Here is a 21,487-nt window from a genome sequence, read left to right on the forward strand (position 1 = left end):
TCTAAGATTTGACTTCTATTGGGTTGAAAGCATGACATTCACTGAGATGAAAAACACTAGAAAAGAAACAAGTGTTGTAACACTGGTTGTAACAAGTTGTTGTACTGGGTTGTAACAATGCTAAACATCCTACATTGCACAGACAGTTCCTCCTCACTCCCAAGAATGATCTGGCCTCAAATGTCAATAGTCAAGAATGAGAAATCCTGGTTTAGAGTTATTTCCTCTGACCTTGACCACTTTTTCTAGCCTTTCTAGCACACTTCTCTTCTTTCTCTATTACTCACTATTCTGTCTTTAGCCCACTTCTCTTTTCTCTGTATTTTCTCTTGGGCATGTAATCCTTTTCCATGACTTCAACTACCACATCTATGTTACTGGTTCCCACATCTATATATCTGGTCCCAACCACTCTTCTTGCCCTAGAATGTTGTTTCTCCTGATTTCCCCATCACACATTTCTATTAACCTACTGCTACATTTCCTGTCTTTATTAGTGGCATCTGATAGAAAACCATAGGGTCATTTATATTCCAAACATTTTATGAGTATTTAGTTTGCAAAAAGGGCTGTGTTGTTACTTGGTGGAAAGTAGTGATGGTGGAGATGAGAGGCAATCATGGTTAATAAGCACTTTAATTGCATTATCTATGATTATGGTGATATTTTTGCAAAGAAAAAAATTATCACCTAGAAGCTAAAGCTCAAAGTGTTTAATCAACTATTTAAATATCACAAAGCTTTCATTTAGCAGAGGATTTTGAAAGTCAAATTTTTATATTAAGGATTGAACTATCTCCATTTTTAAAATTTAAAAAAATGAGTACACTTACAACCCAGTTATTCCATTTGTGGGAATTTATCCCAAGAAACCCAAAACACTAATTGGAAAGAATATAAGCACCTCTGTGTCCATTGCAGTGTTATTTACAATCGCCAAGATATGGAAGCAGCTCAAGTGTCCATCAGTAGATGAGTGGATAAAACAACTATGGGACACTTACACAATGGAATACTACTCAGCTATAAAAAAAGAATACAGTTTTACCCTTTGTGATGGCATGGATGGACTTTGAAAACATTATGCTAAGTGAAATAAGCCAGTCAGAGAAAGACAAATACCATATGGTTTCACTCATATGTGGGATCTAAGGAACAAACTGACCTAACAAGCAAAATAGAGACAGACTCATAGATACAGAGCAGGTTGGTGGGGGTGGTGGAGGTGTGGAGGAACCCAGCAAAAAAGAGAAAGAACTCATTGGGGAGGGAGGGTGTGGGTAGCAGTGGAAGAGGATATAGGGGGATAAATGGTAATGGAAAATACAATATAATGAACTATTAAAGAATTGAGGTCAGTGCTAAAAATGTGTGGTTTAGTTTGTCCATAGCCTAAGGGAGATGGTTGTGAATGGTGAAGTTCCAGTGGCTTTTTCTTCCAAGCCAATTTGTACCCTCTCCTGGTTACTTATCACATATAATAGAATATAAAATGCTTGTGACAGGAAGATGAATCATTATTTTCCATAACCCTAGGACGAAATGAACATTACCAATTAAAGCATGACACACCATGAATTGTCCAAGATTTCATGGATATCCAAATGTTTTAAAAAGGTAAGCCTTCAGAAGTTTCTAATTTGTTACAATATGAAGAAAAACGTGATGTTAAATTCTGTGATATACGGTAAACTTACTGGCCACATTCAATTTCCAAGGTCAATGCTAGTGTGCTGTTCTGCATTTGAGTCAACTAACATGTTAGTGTATTGTTTCCTAAATGGTCAGAAGTAGTTCCATAGCTTTGTGTTTTGCATCTGCAACTCAAAGCACTTAGCTCTTCAATAATTTCTTTGTTTGCACCCCCAGCCCCTCACCCTCCACACCGCGTTACTATGCACACAGAGTTTACCAGCATAGATTGTATAAGAAAGCCCATAGATTTGGTTACACTATGGGGAGAAATGATGGGAAAACATCGTATTATATAAATGCGTCATTTAAGACCCATCCTCATAGAAACGTGAAAATGGGGTAGGGTTAAGAGCTGGGGCGGAGGCGGAGAGGGGATATACGTCTCAGGATACAGGAAATACGGTAAGAGAGAAACCGGGAGGAAGCTCTGTGTCTGGAGGGGACCCGGCGCCATCTCAGGTCTCTTTGCCTTGCTAGGGCCCACCACAAAAAGCTGACGCCCAGGTCCTACAATCCTTATGGGGGACCAACCTTGCACCTCCGGGAGATCTACGCTCCCACCTGGAAACACGCGGGAAATCAAGCCTCCGAAAAAGCGCTGCCTCCTAGCTCCACGGTGGGATTATCCGGAAGGGACCCCCAACGGAGGTACTACCCCTCTCCCCTCCGCACCTCCTCCTGCATCACCCGGCCTGAAGTCGCACCCTCCTCCTCCAGAGAAGTAGTAGATTATACTTCTCCCACCCTAAACCAGGTCAGATTCTTTCTTTCTCATCTGGGACATTCTGGCTCTCTGAAAGTTAATTACGTGTTTCCTATATCGCCTTCCCACTTTTCCTGATTTCTCCACGATTTTAAAATTGAAGAAAGAATATGGAGGCATTAAATCATTATTCCACAAAATATGCTTAGGTGAAATTTTGGATATTTAACGATATTAAGTAATTATTTTTACTATGTTAGTTGTGATAATTGTGGGTTATATTAAGAAAAGTAGGCTTAAATGTTTTAATGTGGTTGAAAGTATTGTAATTAGGTGGGGTTGAGGTGGGGGTTCGAAACAAAAGGTTCATAAGTTGATAATTATGAAAGGTAAGTGATGTATTTATGGGGAATCATTAGAATGTTCTCACTACTCTTGTGTACAGTTGAAACTTTCAGTTTAAAAATGCTTTAAGATAAATAATGACAATATATTCAAGGCCTAATTCCCCTGCCTAGCACTGTGCTAACAGAATATTTATAAAGTGAGCTATAGAACTGTGTGATCATTTCCCTGTATATGGTGGGAGAAATTAATAAGTAAAAACAAAATTACAATATGATAAGTCAAACCCAAGTGCCATAATGTTTGCTTGTTCAAGGTATTCAGGAAGCAACCTAGGATGGACCCAGTCATTCTGCCTGGTAGTAATCATGAACTTTCAGAGAGGAAAAGGGAAATTTGGGTGAGCCTTAAAGGGTGAGTGACATCTGCCTTGTGGAAGGGGAGAGAATGTTTTTCAGGCCTCATGTTTCTAGAACAAAAGCCCCAAGACAGGTTTGTTCTGGGAAGAGGTTGGCTATAACTCTGAAATCTATGAGGACTATGAGGTGAGACAGAATATTGTAGGGTCCTGAATATTATGCTAAGGAGTATGCAATTTAATCTGTAAGCATGGCAACCATTGATGATTTTCAAGCAAGTGATGTATTTTAGGAGTCTACTTTTTTACTGTCAGAGAAATAAATGTTCAATTTACATGAGCTTATAGAATGCAAAATATAAAACCAAATCTGATGTAAGCTTCACAGAGCCTTGTAATCCAAAGGAGACAGGGCTTTTTCTTTCTTAATTTATGCAATAAACCTCTCAATGAAGCCCTTGCAAGGGACTAGGCATTGTGCTGGCAGCTAAAAGGGGTGATGACCAAGGCATAGTGCCTGCTACATAGTAGGAGTAAAACAAATATGTGAATAAATAAATGAATGACAGGACAACAGTGACAACTAAGGGTGTTCTGAATTTAGGGCTTGGTGGTATTGCATAGAAAATGAAAGAGCTCTAGTGCACTTGAAAGTATTGCTAGATCATTCCTTACAGCCTGAATTCCCTCAACTTTAGTTCTGTATCCAAATGGGTAGTGGTGGTTGGTAAGAGTATAGGAATAGCAGTGCTCAGAGAGAAAACTAAGGAGGTAATATAGGCCAAAAAGTACTAGAGCTACATAATTTCCTCCACTGATTCAAATCACTGAAAATTGTAATAATAGTAAATATTTAGTGAATATTTTTATGTGCCAGATACTATTGTAAAGGGCTTCCATAGTCTATGCTTAACTATGCAGTAAACTCTCATAGAATATATATCCTTATAACTCTTTTACATGAATCATAATTGAAATGGGAGAATGGTGGAGCATAAGGACTTGAGGAGGCCAGGGAAAAGAGATAAACAGTAATGGAAAAAGTTATTTTACCTTATTTATTATTTTTCAGTCTTTGAGGGATTGCAGTATGACTCCATTTTCTTGGTGCATTCATAAAATAGTTTATTCAGTGAAGACAACGAGGATTATTGACAATGCTACCCTGCTTTTCCTGTTGTCCTGCACTGGGAAGTTGTGACTTTTAAGGTAATGTCTTTACCAAAAAATTAAGGAGAGAAGAAAAATAAGAGTTGATTATGACATTAAGTTAATTTTGACATTACAAATGACTAGCCAAACAAAAACCAAAAAGCTATCACCAAATGATAGAATTGAAACCATTTTCTATGCTATATGAACCATATATACAACATAAGAATGTTATTTATAATCTGTTTTGTTAGATTAACTCCTTATTACGTTATAGTTTCTGTTGTTACTATGAAAAGTATATTTTAAATCACATTTTCTGATTATTTCTGGTAAATGGGAACATGATTGATATATTTACATACTGATTTTACATGCTGCAACCTTTCTTAATTCTATTTATTCTGATAATTTATGTATTCTTTGTTAATTATATTGGGAATAATGGCAAATTCTTCCTGTCTAATATTTTTTGCTCATCCATATGTTTAGAAAATTTTTAGCTTGTTTTCTGTGCTAGATGGTCTTTAGTACAACAAAAATTAGTAGAAGTGATAGAGGATGTCCTTGTCTTGCTACTGAATTTACAAGGAAGTTTTACAAATGTTTCATTATTTTTAGTAGATTTCATTTTTCATCTAAGGAAGTTCCCTTCTATTAACTTGCTGAGAGTTTTTCTTGTGAATGAGTATGGAGTTTTTTCTTCAGACACTGTAAATATTTATTGCCATGATTATATGTTATTTCTTGATTAATATGACAGTGTGACTATATGATAAATTATGATAATCAATTTCTAATAACATCGGTTTTGGTTTCATTAGGTCTTACCACTGAATATTTTGGTTTTTATTTTAGTAATTTTTGGTTTTATCTTTTTTACTTTGTTTCCTCTTCTTCCAATGAAGAAGCTTTGTTTATTTGAACCTTTAGCTCAATAATTTTCAATTTTCTTTTCTAAAATGATTTATGACTATAAATTTTTCACTATGTACCACTTTAGAAGAACTTCACAGGTTTTTATATGTAGTAACTTATTTTCATTAAATTATTATTTTTTAATTATTTTATTGTTGTTCAAGTGCAGTTGTCTGAATTATTATTTTTGTTTTCTCATGATTTCTTTTTGACTCATGAGTTATTTGGTTTTTTAAAAGTTACAAACATGTGTGTCTTTTTAAAAATCATATTGTGAAATCATTAGTTCAATTACAGATGAACATCTTATTTTCTGCTGTAAAGTGTTTAATGTTTTTTATCTTTCAGGAAATAAAAACCAAAATTGTACACTGGCTCCTCATCCCAATAGATTTTGAAAATATAAAACTTTTTGTTTCATTAAATACGTAGGAAAAGAGTGATATTATTCAATGGTGGAATTATTACTGATATTTATGCTTATGTTTTTTTAACTTTTTTATTTTGATCCAATTCTACACTTAAAGAAAATTTGTAAGAATATTACAACAAACTACCATATACCCTTTCCCCAGATTCACCAATTAACACATTGCCATGCTTGCTTTATCATTCTCTATTTCTATATCATTCTTTATCATTCCACTCCCACTCCCTTCCCCCTTTTCCTCTTTTCCTCCCCCACCTGTTTCCCTTTCCTCCACCTCCCCCTCTTCCTCTCTCCTCTTTCTTTCTCCCTCTTCCATTTCATCTGTCTGAACTATTTGAGAGTAACTTGCAGACATCATGCTCCTTTACCTGTAAATACTTCAGTGTATATATCCTCAGAACAACGTCTTTCTCTTACACTGTGACAAAATAAAAATTTGACATTGTTCTGTAAACATTTATTGTCAAGATTACACACTCATACTTACTGGAAAATGGATGAGTCTGGGAAAACATCTATTTCAAGTGACAATATAAGCTGCGTTCTTTTTTCCAGCTTTATTGACGTACATTTAACATAACATTCTAAGTTTAATGTGATTATTTGTTATATGTATTATAGAATGATTAGCACAATATGGTTAGTTAACATTTCAGTAATCTCTCATTGTTACCATATTTCATGTATAGTTAGAACTTTTAAGATCTACTTTCTTAGCAACATTTAAGTATATAATACAGTATTGTTAACTATGGCCACTGTTCTATAGTATAGTACTACACTGTGATGATAGTTGTATAACTATGGATAACTAAATATAGTGTAGTATAATGCACATCATGCTATACACTAGATCTTGAAAAATTGTTATAGGTGAAGGTTTATACCTTTTGACCAACTTTGTCCATTTCCCCCACCCTCTTGCCCAAGGAAACCACCAATCTACTCTCTTTTTCTAGGTGTTAGGCTTTTTTAGAGTTCATGCATTAGTGAGATTAAACAGAATTTGTCTTTCTGTGTCTAAATTATTTCACTTAGCTTAAGGTCCTCAAGATTTATCCATTATGTCAGAAATGGCAGGATTAACTTTTTATGGCTGAATAATATTCCATTGTGTATATAGACCACATTTTCTTTTTCCATTCATCTCTCTGTAGGCATTTACTTTGTTTCAATGTCTTCATTATTATAAGTAATGATACAGTGAATATTAGGGTGCAGATATCTCTTGTCAGTAGTAATTTTATTTCCTTCAACTATATTCCCATAAATGGAATTGTAGAATCATATGGTAGTCCTATTTTTAGTTCTTGAAAACTTCCATACTGTTTTCCCTAGTATGTGTAACAATTTACATGCCTACCAACAGTATAAATGATTACCTTTCCTCCATGTCCACGCCAGCATTTATCTCTTGTCTTTTTCATTCTAGCATGTGAGATATCTCATTGTAGTTTTCATTTGCAGTTCCTTGACAATTAGTGATGCTGAGCAAATTTTCATGTAGCTGTTGGCCATTTGAATGTCTTCTTTGGTAAAATGTCTATTCAGGCCCTGTTCAACTTTTAAAAATTGGATAACTTATTTTTCTCCTGTTGAGTTTTATGAGATACTTATATTTTGGATATTAACTTTTATCAGGTATGTGGTTTGCAGTTATTTTCTCTCATTACATAGGTTTTCCTTACAATCTGTTGATCATTTGTTCTGCTGTGCAGAAGCTTTTGAGTTTGATGTAGTCCCATTTATTTATTTTTCTTTTATTGTTTTTTCTTTGGGTATTATACCCATTAATTGATAGCAAAGACCAATGTAAAAAGCTTTTTCACTATGTTTTTATTCTAAGAATTTTATGATTTCTGGTCTTTTACCTTAAGTCTTTAATTCATTGAGGTGAATAAATTTTTGCGAGTCATGTAAGGTTGGGATTCCGTTTCATTCTTTTTTCATGTGAATATCCAGTTTTTTCAGCATCATTTATTGAACAGACTATCTTTTCTCCATTGAGTACGCTTAGCTTCCTTGTCAGAGAATAGGTGACCATATATGTGGGGGTGTATTTTTGGGCAATCGATTATGTTCTATTGGTTTGTCTTTTTCATGCCTGTACCATACTATTCTTTTTTTATAAATTTTTGTTAAAGTATAGTAGCCATACAATATTGTATTGGTTTTAGCTGTACAGTGTAATGATTCAACATGTATATACCTTACAATGTGATCACCACACTGTCTAGTAACTACCTTCTAACATATCAGGTTATTACAATGTTTTTTAATTCTCTGTGTTGTAAACTATATCCCCATGGCTTATTTATTTTACCACTGAAATTTTGTACTTCTTATTCCCCTTTATATTTTAACCTATTCCCCAACCGTTCACTCCTCTAGCAACCATTAGTTTGTTCTTGTTGTAGACTGCTCTGCCTGGTTCTAGGAATTGTATCTCTACCCCTTGTGGCTAAGGGCCAGGGACAACCTTTGGAATGCCAGCCACAGGAGACAAAGCCTGTCTCTGGTAGCAAATGCTGCCTCAGTTTCCTCTCCCTGCCCCCAAAGCTTGGTTGAAAGTCAATGACTGGTAAGACCCCTCACAGCGAAGGGCAACCTAAGCCAGGCACGATCACTTGGGAGGCCTTCATGGAAGGACAGGGGGGAGGGGCTGTAATAAGGAGCAATGGACTCTCGCCCCCCAGCTTTGACATAGCCCGAGTCCCCATGTTCTCTGGGAGATGTGCTTCCTGGTTCTAATCCCCTTAAGCCTAATACCTGATGGGGAGGGGTGTAGCTCCTTGCCTTGCTAGAGCGTGTCCTGGGGGAAAATCTGGCATCACAAAGACTTCCTGATAAACCTGTGAAATCTGCTCTGCTAAGAGTGCTTTCATTCATATGTTAAGGGTTTGAGCAAGAAACCCTAAAACTCTGTTCCTGACAGACTGACTCATACTAAGATTTCTTTGAAATGTTATCTACTGTTTGATCCTTGCGGCCCTGTATTCCTGAGTATTACAACCCAATAAAAGGCCCTGGAGGAGGGAGCTCGAGGCCTTTTTCTCCTTGGAGAAACTGGCTGCTGCTGGCCTTTTCCCCCTGAGAAACTGGCCACTGCTCACGGCCTTTTCCTCTGGGAAAATGGCCACTTCTCCCTAAGCAGATCACATCATGTTTCAGTCATGTTTTCTCTCATTCATGGCACACAGGGGGACTTGCGAGGAAAGTCGCCCCCACATGTTCTCTGTATCTATGAGTCTCTTTTTGTTTTGTTTTATTTTTTAGATTGCCCATATAAGTAAAACCATAAAGTTCTTTGTGTTTCTCTGCATTTTACTTGGCATAACACTCTCTAGATCCATTCATGTTGTAGGAAATAGCAAGATTTCATTATTTTTATGACTATTATTCCATCATGTGTGTATCACATCTTCCTCTTTTTAAAGATTTTATATATTTACTTTTAGGGAGAGGGGAAGGAGGGAGAAAGACAGAGAGAGAAACATCAGTGTGCCAGAGAGACATCAAGCGGTTGCTTCTTGCACACCCCCAGCTGGGAACCTGGCCCGCAACCCAGGCATATGCCCTAACTGGGAATCAAACTGGTGAATTTTCAGTTCTCAGGCTGGCACTCAATCCACTGAGCTACAGTAGTCAGGGTTGTATCACATCCTCTTTAACCATTCATCTATCAATGGACACCTAGGTTGCTTCCATATCTGGGATATTGTAAGTAATGCTGTGATGAACATGGTGGTGCATATATCTGTTCAAATTGATGTTTTTTTCTGGACATACTAAAAAGTGGTGTTTTCATTTTTTTTCTGGTAAATAATTAGAAATTGAATTGGTGGGTCATGTGGTAGTTCTATTTTTAATATTTTGAGGTATCTCCATACTGTTTTCCACAGAGGTTACAACAACTTATAATTGTACCAAAAGTGCACATCGGTTCCCTTTTCTCCTCATTCTTGCCAGCAAATAACTTGTAGTGTCATTTGTTGATTTATTGATGATGGCCATCTTGATGTATGTGAGGTAATAATCTTATTGTGCTTTTGATTTGCATTTCCATGATGGTTCGTGATGTCGATCATCTTTTCAGGTCTATTGGTCGTCTGCATGTCTTCTCTGGAGAATATCTCTTCATATCTTCTGCCCATTTTTTATTGTGTTCTTTATCTTTTTTGTTATTGAGTTGTATGAGTTCTTAGTATATTTTGGGTCTCAAGTACTTATTGGAGATGTCATTTGTGCATATCTTCTCCCATTTAGTAGGTTGTCTTTTTGTTTTATGAAGGTTTCCTTTGCTGTGCAGAACCTTTTCTGGTTTACAAAAATTCCAGTTGTTTCCTTTTTTCCATTGTTTACCTATCTTGAGGGGACATATACAAAAATATATTACTAAGAGTGATGTCAAATATACCACCTATGTTTTATTCTAGAAGTTTTATGACTTCTGGTCTTACATTTAAGTATCTAATCCATTTTGAGTTTATATTTGTAGATGATATAAGAGAGGTGTCCAGTCCTTTTCTTTTTTTGCATGTATCTGTCCAGTGTCCCAAAACCACTTGTTGAAGGTACTGCCATTGCTCCATTGTATATTCTTGCCTCCTTTGTCTCAGGTTAGTTTCCCATATAAGCAAGGGTTTATTTTGTGGCTATTCTGTTCTATTGATGTATGTGTTTGTTTTTGTGCCAGTACCATATTGTTTTGATTATTATAGCTTTGTAGTATAGTTTGAAATCAAGGAATGTAATATTTCCAATTATGTTCTTCTTTCTCAAGATTGCTTTGGCTGTGGTTGAATATAAACATTAGGATTATTTTTTCCAGTAATGAGAAGAATATCATATGTATTTTTATAAGGATTACATTGAATCTAGATCGTTTTGGTTGTATGGTCCTTTTAACAGTATATCCTTCCATTTATTTGTGTCCTCTTTTTTTTCTTTCTTCAATGTCATAGTTTTCAAATCATCTCCTTTGTTAAATTTATTCCTAGGTATTTTATTCTTTTTGGTACTATTGTAAATGGGATTATTTTATCAATTTCTCCTCTGATCATTTGTTATCAGTGTACAGAAATGTGATGGGTCTGCATATTTTTTGTCTCCCGCAACATACTTGAATTCACTTATTAATTCTATTAATTTTTGGTGGATTCATTAGGGTTTTCTATATATAGTGTAATGTCATCTGCAAATAATGACAGTTTTACTTCTTCCTTTGCAGTTTGGATGACTTTTCTTTTTTTTTTTTTTTTTGCCTGATTTCTGTGGCTAGGACTTGTATTAGTCACAGAAACTGGGGTTCCTGGGTGGTGCAGGCCAGGGTCAGCCCCCATCTGTGTTTCTCCCAGGGCACCCTGCCTGAGGTATAAAGCAATCTGAGATAGCTGCTACTTGTGCTGGGCTCCAGGATTACCAGGAGAAGCCAAGCTGTGAATTTAGGGTTGCTGCTGCTAGTGCTGGCCTGGGGCTCACTGAGGCCAGCTGTTGCTTTTTTGAGAGGATTAGAAAGTTGTGCAGAATGAGCCAATACCAGCGATTCATATGAAAAAACAGCTTGGGTGGGCCCGTAAATTGGGTGAGGCAGAGTCTCTGGGGACCTACAAGGCAGATCAAACAGTGTTAGCCAGGTTGATGGAGTTTCAGATATGGCACCAACTTGCAGGCTCTGTGGCTCTCTGGGAGGAGGGTTTAGAAAAGTGACAATGGCTTCTGCTTGCCTTGATTTCTCCCAGTGTGCTACTGATTTCTCCCACTATGCTACTGGTGCCTTTCAAGCTGCTACACCAGTGCTGGAGTTCAGAGGGAGTGAGTCTGAGTCTGTGAGTCCATGCATAGGTTCTTTAAGAGAAACTGGGGCTCCAGCAGTTTCTTCCACTGACTCAATCCCTGCTGATTTGTGCAGCCAAAAGTTATGGGGACTTATCTTCCTGGCACTGAAATCCTGGGCTGAGGGGCTTGGTGTGGGGCTGGAACTCCTCGCTCCCACAATATCCCTCCTGAATTTTTATCCACCACACATGGTGGTGGGACCAGCCTGTTTTGCATCTGCACCCCTCCTACTAGTTTGGATGGATGTGGTTTCTTTAATTCCGTAGTTGTCAGACTTCTGTTCAACTTGATTTCTGATGGTTCTGAGTGATGGTTGTTCTGTATTGTAGTTGTAATTTTGTTGTGGTTTTGTGAAGAGGTGAGCCATGTCTGCACATGCTGCCAGCTTGACCAGATGTTCCATTGCTTTTTAGTCTATTTTGTTTATTTCCTCTCTGAATTTTATTATTTCCTTCCTTCTATGTACTTTGGTTTTTTTTTTCTTTTACTAGTTTCCTCAGGTAAAAATTCACATTGTTCATTTGGGATTTTTCCTGTTTCTTGAGGTAGGCCTGTATAGCTATAAACTTTCTTCTTATAACTACTTTTGCTGCACCCATAAGTTTTGTAAGGCTGTGTTTTCATTTTCATTTGACTCAAGGTAGTTTTGATTTCCTGTTTCATTTCCTCTGTGATTCATTGTTTGTTTAGCCCCATGTTGTTTAATGTTCACATACTTGTGGTTTTTGCCTTTCAAAAAAATGCTTATCTGAGGATATATTTATTGATTTCAGAGAGCAGGGGTGGGTGGAGGGAGAGAGAGGGAGAAAAAGAGAGGGAGAGGGAGAGAGAGAGAGAAACATCTATGTGAGAGAAACAGCAACTGGTTTCTGAATTTATTTCAATTCAGAAATAAATCAATCACCTACCGGTGACTGAATCTGCAACCTACATATGTGCCCTGACAGGGAATTGAATCCACGACCTTTTGGTTTATAGGATGATGCTCCAAGCAATTGAGCCACACTGGCTAGGGCATCCACAATTTTTTAAAATTTAGTTTTCCTCCTGTAGTTAATTTCTAGTTTCATGCTATTGTGGTCAGAAAATATGCTCAATAAAATTTCAGTCTTCTTCAGTTTATGGAGACTTTTTTGTGGCCTAATATGTGGTCTATCTTGGAAAATATTCCATGTATACTTGAGAAAAATGTGTAATATGCAGTTTAGGTATGAAATTTTTTATGAATGTCTTAAATCAATCTGGCCTAATGTGGCATTTAAGACCATTATTCACTTATTAATTTTCTGCTTGAATGATATATCCATTGTAGTAAGCAGGGTATTAAAGTCCTCAACTACTACTGTATTACTCTTTTATTTTCTGTCTTTATGTCTATTAATATTAGCTTTATATACTTGGGTGCTTCTATGTTGGGTCCATAGATATTTACAATTGTTATATACTCTTCTTGAATTGACCCCTTTATCATTATGGAAAGTCATTCTTTGTCTCATTTTATATTATTCGTTTAAAGAGTATTTCATCTGGTATGAATATTGCTCCCCCAACTTTCTTTTTCTTTCTATTTCCATGGAATATCTTTTTCCATCCCTTCACTTTTAGTTTGTTTGTGTATTTTGATCTAAAGTGAGTTTTTTTAGGCAGCATATAGGTAAGTCTTATATTTTTATCCATTCTGCCACCCTGTGTCTATTCATTGGAGTATTTGGTTCATTTACATTTAAAGTAATTATTTACAGGTATGTGATTATTGCCATTTTAAATTTTTTTGTTTTTCTTTTCTCTTGATATCTTCCTTTGTGGTTTGTTAGTTTTATTTAGAGTTTTTTTAAGGAGTTCCTATCTTTATTTTATTTTGTAATTTTAAAGATTTTTTTATTTTAAAGTATATTTTAATTGATTATGCTATTACAGTTCTCTCATTTTTTCCTCCTCTTTATTCCCCTCCACCCTGTACCCCTGCCTCCCACCAGCATTACCCTCACTTAGTTCATGTTGTACATATAAGTTTTTTGGCTTCTCAATGTCCTGTACTGTTCTTACCTTCCCCTAGTCTATTTTGTACCTACCATATATGTTTCTTATTCCCTGTACCTTTTCCCCCATTTTCCCCTCGCCCCTTCCCTGCTGCTAACCCTCTATGTGATCTCCATTTCTGTGATTCTGTTCCTGTTCTAGTTGTTTGCTTAGTTTGTTTTTGTTTTAGGTTCAGTTGCTGGTAGTTGTGAGTTTGTTGTCATTTTACTGTTCATAGTTTTGATCATCTTCTTTTTCTTAAATAAATCCCTTTAACATTTCAAATAATAAGGGCTTGGCACCAAGAAGTTAAAGAAAAAACATTTATTCAGACTGGTAGGAGGGGTGGAGAGGAAGCATGGCAGGCAGCTCCTAGAGAACCGGGTCCTCCAGGTGGGTGAGGTGGTGGCTGATAAACCAGGAGGAACAACTGGAGAGGGAGACAGATCGAGCAACCCAGGGTTCCAGTGAGGGAAAAGAAAGCCTGGCTGTAAAAACCTGTGGGGGTTTTGGCAGCAGGAGAAACTCCAAGCCTCACAGGAGTTACTTATTTATTTTTAGACAGAGGGGAAGGGAGGGAGAAAGAGAGGTAGAGGAACATTAATGTGTGGTTGCCTCTCACATGGCCCCATTGGGGACCTGGCTCACAACCCAGGCATGTGCCCTGACTGAGAATTGAACTGGCAACCCTTTGGTTTGCAGGTTGGCGCTCACTCCACTGAGCCACACCAGCTAGGGCCCTATTTTTATTTTTGATGTGCTTATTGTAGTTTTTGTTTGGTGGTTACCATGAGGTTCATATGTATCAATCTATATTTATAAGCATTTAAGTTCGGGCCCATTTTAATAGAACTGCATTTTTACTCCCACTCCCTACTTTATGTTTTTGATATCATATTTTAGATCATTTTGTTTTCTGTATCCCCTAACTACTTATTTTAGCTGTAATCTGAGTTCAAATATATTTTTTTTTCATTTCCTGATTATATTACCTGAAGCAAACTATTGAACTTCTGAGTGCAATTTTCATCTCTATAAATGAAGATAATAAACACCTGTAACACTTGGCTCATAAGGTGTTTTGAAGGTCAAGTGACATAAGTAAAGTAAAAGAACTATGTGCATGTAACAATATATTGAAATAAATCTTGCAATTTTGGTTTTGGCAGAACTCCCAAATCAGTATATATCAACTCCTCCAAGCTTCCATATTCAGCCATAACACCATCACACTTGACCTGCAAAAAGGTGAATGAAAGCTAGTTTTGTGACTATTACCCTCAACCATAAAGACTGTATATAAGGGTACACAAGGATAATAGATGCAGACATTTTTCTACAACTGGACTATATGTACCCCATGCCCTCTAATAAAGGTGAGAATTAATGTTTTTTTAAATATAGGTAATATTGGTTTATAACATTATATAAGTTTCATGTGTGCAATATTATAACTCAACATCTACATTTACTACATAGTGCTATCAAAAGTATTGTTTTCAATTTTCACCATAAAATTGACCTTTTTTATCCTTTTCACCTCTGCTAAAGAATGATGTGTCGTTTGCCTGTATGAGTTTGTTTTTTTTATATTCTACATATGAGTGCAGTCATACAGTTATTTATTTTTTCTCTCTGGCTTATGTCACTTAACATTATATTCTCAAGAACAATCCATGTTTTCACAAATGGCAGGATATTACCCTTTCCCATGGTTGAATAATGTGTGTGCATATGCCACATTTTAATTTATTTATTTTCATACCTTGACTATTGTAAATAATGCTGCAGTGAACATAGAGGTGCATATATATTTTCGTATTATTGGATAAATACCCAGAAGTGAAATAGCTGGATCATATGGTAGTTTTAGTCTTACTATTATTTTTTCACCTATCTTCCTATAGATTTTTTTAGTGGCTGTACTAATTTACATTCCCCCAACAGTATACAAAATTTCATATTTCCCTGCATCCTCCCTTGTTTCTTGTCTTTTTGATGATAGTCATTCTAACAGGTGAGGTGATATCTCACTGTGGTTTGAATTTACATTTTCCAAATAATTAGTACTGTTGAACACCTTTTCATTGTGCTTGTTGGCCACTTGTATGTTTTTTATAGAAAAATTTCTATTCATCTGCCCAATTTAATTAATTTTTAATTTTAATTAATATTTTAATATAGTCGTCTCTATTTTCCCACCACCACATATCCCTGCCAAACTAATCTCCACCTCCCCCCTTTTGGTTCTGTCCATGGGTCCTTTATATATGTTCCTTGACAACACTTTCCCTTCTTTCCCCAGTTATTTCCCTCCCCCCTTCCCTCTGGTTACTGTCAGTTTCTTCTTTATTTCAATGTCTTTGGTTATATTTTGCTTGCCTTGTATGCTTTGTTAATTAGGTTCCACTTATAGGTGATACCATATGGTATTTGTCTTTTACCACCTGGCTTACTTCACTTAGCATAGTGCTCTTCAGTTCCATCCATGCTCTTATGAATGATAGAAATTCCTTCTTTCTTTCTGTTGTGTAGTATTTCATTGTGTAAATGTACCGGTTTTTTTGATACACTCATTTACTGATGGGCACTTAGGTTGCCTCCAGCACTTGGCTATTGTAAATTGTGCTGCTACGAACACTGGGGTGCACAGGTTCTTTTGAATTGGTGTTTCTTAGTGTATAGTCCTAGTAGTGGGATTGCTGGGTCAAAAGGCAGATCCATTTTTAGTTTTGTTAGGGAATTCCATACTGTTTTCCACAGTGGCTGCACCAGTCTGCATTCCCACCTACAGTGCACTAGGGTTCCCTTTTCTCCACAATCTCACCAGCACTTGTTGTTTGTTGATTTGTTTATGATGGCCATTCTGACTGGTGTGAAGTAGTATCTCATTGTGGTTTTAATTTGCATTTCTCTGATGGCTAGTGATGCTGAGCATGTTTTTACGTCTGTGGGCCCTCTGTATGTCCTCCTTGGTGAAGTGTCTATTGAGGTTCTTTGCCTTTATTTATTTATTTATTTATTTATTTAGAAGGGAATGGAGGGAGCAGGAAAAGGAGAGAAATATGTGCAAGAGAAACACTGATTGGTTGGTTCCCAACTGCAATCCATATCTGGCCCACAATCCAGGCATGTGTCTTGACTGGGAATCAAACCAGCAACCCTTTGGTTCACAGACCTGCACTGAATCCACTGAGCCACACCAGCCAAGGCCATCTGCCCATTTTCAATACACCTGTTTGGGGTTTTGTTGTTGTTGTTGAGATGTATGATTTCTTTATATATTTTGGATATTAACCTCCATTGGATGTATGGTTTGCAAATAATTTTTTTTATTTGGTAGGTGGCCTTTTCATGTTGTTAACTGTCTCTTTTGCTGAGCAGAATCTTTTTAGTTTGATGTAGTCCTACTTCATTATTTTTACCTTTGGAGTCAAATGCAAAAGGACACTCCTGAGACTGATGTTGAGAAGCTTACTGTCTATGTTTTCTTCTACGTGTTTTATGGTTTCAGTCCTTATATTAAATACTTTAATCTATTTTGCATTTTTTAAAGATTTTACATATTTATTTTTAGAGAGAGGGGAAGGGAGGGAAGAAGAGAGGAAGAGAAACATCAATGTGTGGTTACTTCTCGTGTGCCCCTCACAGGGGACCCGGCCCACAGCCCAGGCATGTGCCCTAACTAGGAATCCTTTGGTTTGCAGGCCAGCACTCAATCCACTGAGCTATAGAAGCCAGGGGTGTTCCGAATATTTTTTTAGTGTGTGTATGGTGTAAGATAGTGGTCCAGGTTTATTCTCTACCATGTGGCTGTCTAGTGTTCTCCACGCCATTTATCCTTTCCTCATTGTACATTCTGGGCTCCTTTGTTGTAAATCAGTTGAACATATATATATGGTTTTATTTCTGAACTCTATTCCATTGCATTAATCTATGGGTTTGTTTTTTGTTTTTCTTAGCCTCATCCAAGCACATGCTTATTCATTTTAGGGAGGGAGGGAAGGGGAAAAGAAAGAGAGAGACAGAGAGAGAAACATTGATTGGTTGCCTCTTGTATGCACCCTGACCAGTGACCAAACCTGCAACCCAAGCATGTGCCCTGACTGGGAATGGAACCTGCACACTTACAGTTTACAAGATGATGCTCCAACCAACTGAGCCGCACCAGCCAGGGCCTATTTTAATGTTAGTGCCATACTGTTTTGATTACTATTGCTTCATGATAAAGTTTGAAATCAAGAAGTGAGATAACTCCTGCTTTGTTTTGCTTTCTGCATATTGCTTTGACCATTGGGGGTGTTTTGTTGTTTCATAAAAATCTTAGCATTTTCTTCTCTTTCTGTGAAAAATGCCATTGAATTGTTGCTGAGAATTGCATGGAGTCTGTAGATTGTTTTGGCAGTAGGGATATTTTCACAATATTTATTTTTTCCATCTATGAGAATGGATTATCTTTTTATTTTTGTCTTCAATTTCTTTCAGTAATGTCTTATAGTTTTTAGTGTATATGCCTTTTACCTCAATTAATTTTATTCCTAGATGGTTTATTATTTTTAATGCTAGATGTTTATTATTTATTGCTAGATGTTTTATTTTGTAAATGGTATTATTCTATTATTTTCTCTCCCTGATATATCATTATTACTGTATAGAAACAGCAGATTTTTGTATATTGATTTTGTTTTCTGCAACATTATTAAATTTGATCATTTGTTCTAAAAGTTTTGCACATAGTTTTTAGGAATTTTTTATTATAATTTGTTACTAACACATAATTGACATAATATCCTATTTGTTTCAGGTATACATCATAGTGATTGATATTTATGTACATTCTGTAATGATCCCCATGGTAAGTCTAACTACATTTTCTAACCATATAAAATTACTATAGTATTATTGACTATATTCCTTTATGCTGTACTTTCAATTTCCATGATTTATTTATTTTATAACTGGTAGTTTGTACCTTTTAGTCTCTTCACCTATTTCACTCATTCCCCATACTCTCTCCTCTCTGATAGCCACCAGTTTGTTTCTCTGTATCTGGGAGGATATTTCTGGTTTTTAAAAATCATATGGTATTTGTCTTTCTCTGTCTGACTTCACTTAGTTTAATACCCTCTGGGTCCATCCATGATATCACAAATGGTAAGACTTCATTATTTACATGGTTAAGTAATATTTCATTTAATATATGTATCTTCTTTATCCATTAGTCTACTGATGGACACTTAGGATGCCTCTATATCTTTATAATTGTAAATGATGTTGTAATGAAAATAGGGGTACATATAGTTCTCTGAATTAGTGGTTTTGTTTTCTTTGCAATAAATACCCAGAAATGGAATTGGTGGGTTGTATAGGGGTTTTATTTTTAATTTTGGGGGACTCTCCATACTGTTTTCCGCAGTGGCTGAACCATTTTACATTCTCACCAACAGTGTACAAGGGTTCCCTTTTTACCATGTCATTGCCAATACTGGTTGTCTTTTTGATAAGGAGCTAGTCTGACAGATTAGAAGTGATCGTTCATTGTGGTTTTCATTTTCATTTATCTGATGATTGGTAATGTTGAGCATCTTTTCATGTGCCTGTTGGCCATTTGTATGTCTTTTCAGGAAAAGTATCTATTGAAATACTCTGAGCTTTTTTTAAGTGTTTTTTTTTTATATTAAGTTGTATAAGTTCCTTATATGTTTTGGATATTAACCCCTTATAGGATATATGGTTTCCAAATGTATTGTACCATTCAGTAGGTTTCTTTTTTATTCTGTTGGTTGTCTACTATACAAAAGGTTTTTATTTTTATGTAATCTCATTTGTTTATTTTTGCTATTGTTACCCTTGTCTAATCAGACGAGTCCGTAAATATTACTATGACCAGTGTCAAATAGCATATTGTCTACAGTTTTTCAGGGAGTTTCATGGTTTCAGGTCTTGCATAAAAGTCTTTATTTCAAATTTGTTTTCATATATGGTGTAATAGTCTAGTTTTCTTTTTTGCATGTATTGGTCCAGTTTTCCTAACTATATTTATTGAAGAGACTGTTTTTCTCCAGTGTACATTCTTGCCTCTTTTGTTACACATTAAATGACCCATATGTATGGGTTTATTTGGGGGTTCTCAATTCTATTTCATTGTTCTATATGTCTTTTTTCATGCCACTAACATACTATTTTGATTATTGTATCTTTGTAGTATAGTCTGATATCAGGGATTGTGCTATCCCCAGCTTTGTTCTTTCTTTTTTCCCCCCTCAGGATTTCTTTGGTATTTGGGGGTTTTTGTAGTTCAATATAAGTTTTAGGAATCTTTGTTCTAGATCTGCGAAAAATACCATTGGTGTTTTCATGGAGATTGCATTAAATCTATGGAATCTTTTGCTCAGTACAGACATTTTAACAGTAATAATCCTTCCAACCCATGAGTATGGTATATTTTCCATTTATTTCTGCCATCTCTAATTTCTTTCTTCAATGGCTTATAGTTTTAATAACAGAGATTTCACCTGCTGGGTTAAATATACCCCCAGGTATTTTATTCATTTTGATGCCACTGTAAATGAGATTTAAGAAATTTCTCTTTCTGATAGTTCGTTAGTATTAGTATAGACAAGAAGCCAATTTCTGTATATTAATTTTGCAGCCTGTAATTTTACTGAATTCATTTATTTGTTCTAATAGTATCTTGTGAAATCTTCAAGATTTTTTATATAAAGTATCCAAGTCATCTGCAAACAGTGACAGTTTTACTTCTTTATTTTCCATTTGGATGTCAGTTATTAATTTTTTAATTAATTGCTGTGTCTAGGACTTCCAATACTATCAAAATAAAAGTGGCAAGAGTGGATATCCTTGTCTTGTTCCTGATCTCAGAGGAAAGGTTTTCAACCTTTCATCACTGAGTTTGGTGTAAGTTACGGGTTTGTTATATATGGCCTTTATTATGTTAAGTATGTTTCTTCTGTAATCACTTTGTTGAAAACTATTTATCATAAATGGATTTAGAAATTTTCATATGCTTTTTCTGCATCTATTGATATGATCATGATTTTTATGCTTTGTTTTGTTAATAGGTATCATATTGATTGATTTGCAGATTTTGAATATTTAGGGTTTCTTATACATAATATCATGTAAACTACATCTAAATAGAGGTAGATAGTTTTACTTTTTCCTTTCCAATTTGAGTACCTCTTTTTCTTTTTCTTGCCTAATTGGTCTGGATAGGTCTTATGGTACTATGTTAAATAAAATTGGCACAGAGTAGGCATCCTTCTATTGCTCCTGATTGTAGAGGAAAAAACTGATGTTCTTTTTTTTTTTTCTTTTGATCATGTAGAGCAATTTTATTACTTTTTAAATTGTGTATCCCTGTAATGGGATTGTCCCAACTTCTTTTTTTCCCTTTTGCCTCCCTCCACCCAGCCGATCCCTCTTGCCCACAGACAATCCCTTCCCCACTATTAGTGGTGGACTTGTCATACAGCATTTATTATATTGCAGTACATTCCTATTATATCCGCTTTGTTGGGAGTTTTTTTTTTCATAAGTGGGTGATTAGCTTGTCTAATTGTTTTTTGCATCTATTGAGATGATTAAGTTATTTTTATGCTTTATTTTATTTGTGGTGTATCATATTTGTTCTTTTGTGGATGTTGAACCATCCCTGCACCCCTGAAATAAGTCTCTCTTGGTCTTACCATATGATCAAAAGAGATCACGTGCTGTTGAATTCAGTTTCTTAATATTTTGTTGAGGATTTTTATGTGTATTTCATCAGAAATATTTGACTGGTAATTTCTTTTTCTTGTGGTTTCCTTTTCTGATTTCAGCATCGGCATAACACTGGCATTGTAACCTGAGTTTGGAAGTGTTCCTTTCCCTTCTATTTTTTGGCAAAGTTTAAGAACTTGTATTAATCCATATTTTAGTGTTTGATAGAAGTCAACAATGAAGCTATTTTATCTTGAACTTTTGTTGGGAAACTTACTGTTACTAATTCAGCCTCTTTCATAGTAAC

General features: G+C 35.8%; 1 protein-coding gene across 10 annotated transcripts in view; it reads left to right on the forward strand.

Annotated features, from left to right (window-relative positions):
- Positions 1-2,116: 2,116 nt before the first annotated feature.
- The window catches only part of NBDY (negative regulator of P-body association), a 44,930-nt gene continuing 25,559 nt past the window's right edge, over positions 2,117-21,487 (forward strand). For 2 of the 10 annotated variants that reach the window (XM_037153748.2, XM_037153749.2), the window contains exons 1-3: positions 2,117-2,449; positions 3,060-3,157; positions 4,174-4,310. In XM_037153748.2, the coding sequence (XP_037009643.1) occupies positions 2,214-2,420 (207 nt within the window). In that variant the 5' untranslated portion in view covers positions 2,117-2,213 and the 3' untranslated portion in view covers positions 2,421-2,449; positions 3,060-3,157; positions 4,174-4,310. Of the gene's footprint in view, positions 2,450-3,059; positions 3,158-4,173; positions 4,311-14,627; positions 14,835-18,262; positions 18,314-20,275; positions 20,377-21,487 lie in introns of all 10 variants that reach the window. The other 8 variants (XM_053667676.1, XM_037153743.2, XM_037153745.2 and 5 more) reach the window with 8 other exon arrangements.

Source organism: Artibeus jamaicensis, unplaced genomic scaffold, assembly GCF_021234435.1.
Source record: "Artibeus jamaicensis isolate MK-2021 breed Jamaican fruit bat unplaced genomic scaffold, CSHL_Jam_final contig_1410, whole genome shotgun sequence".
Taxonomy (NCBI): Eukaryota; Metazoa; Chordata; class Mammalia; order Chiroptera; family Phyllostomidae; genus Artibeus; species Artibeus jamaicensis.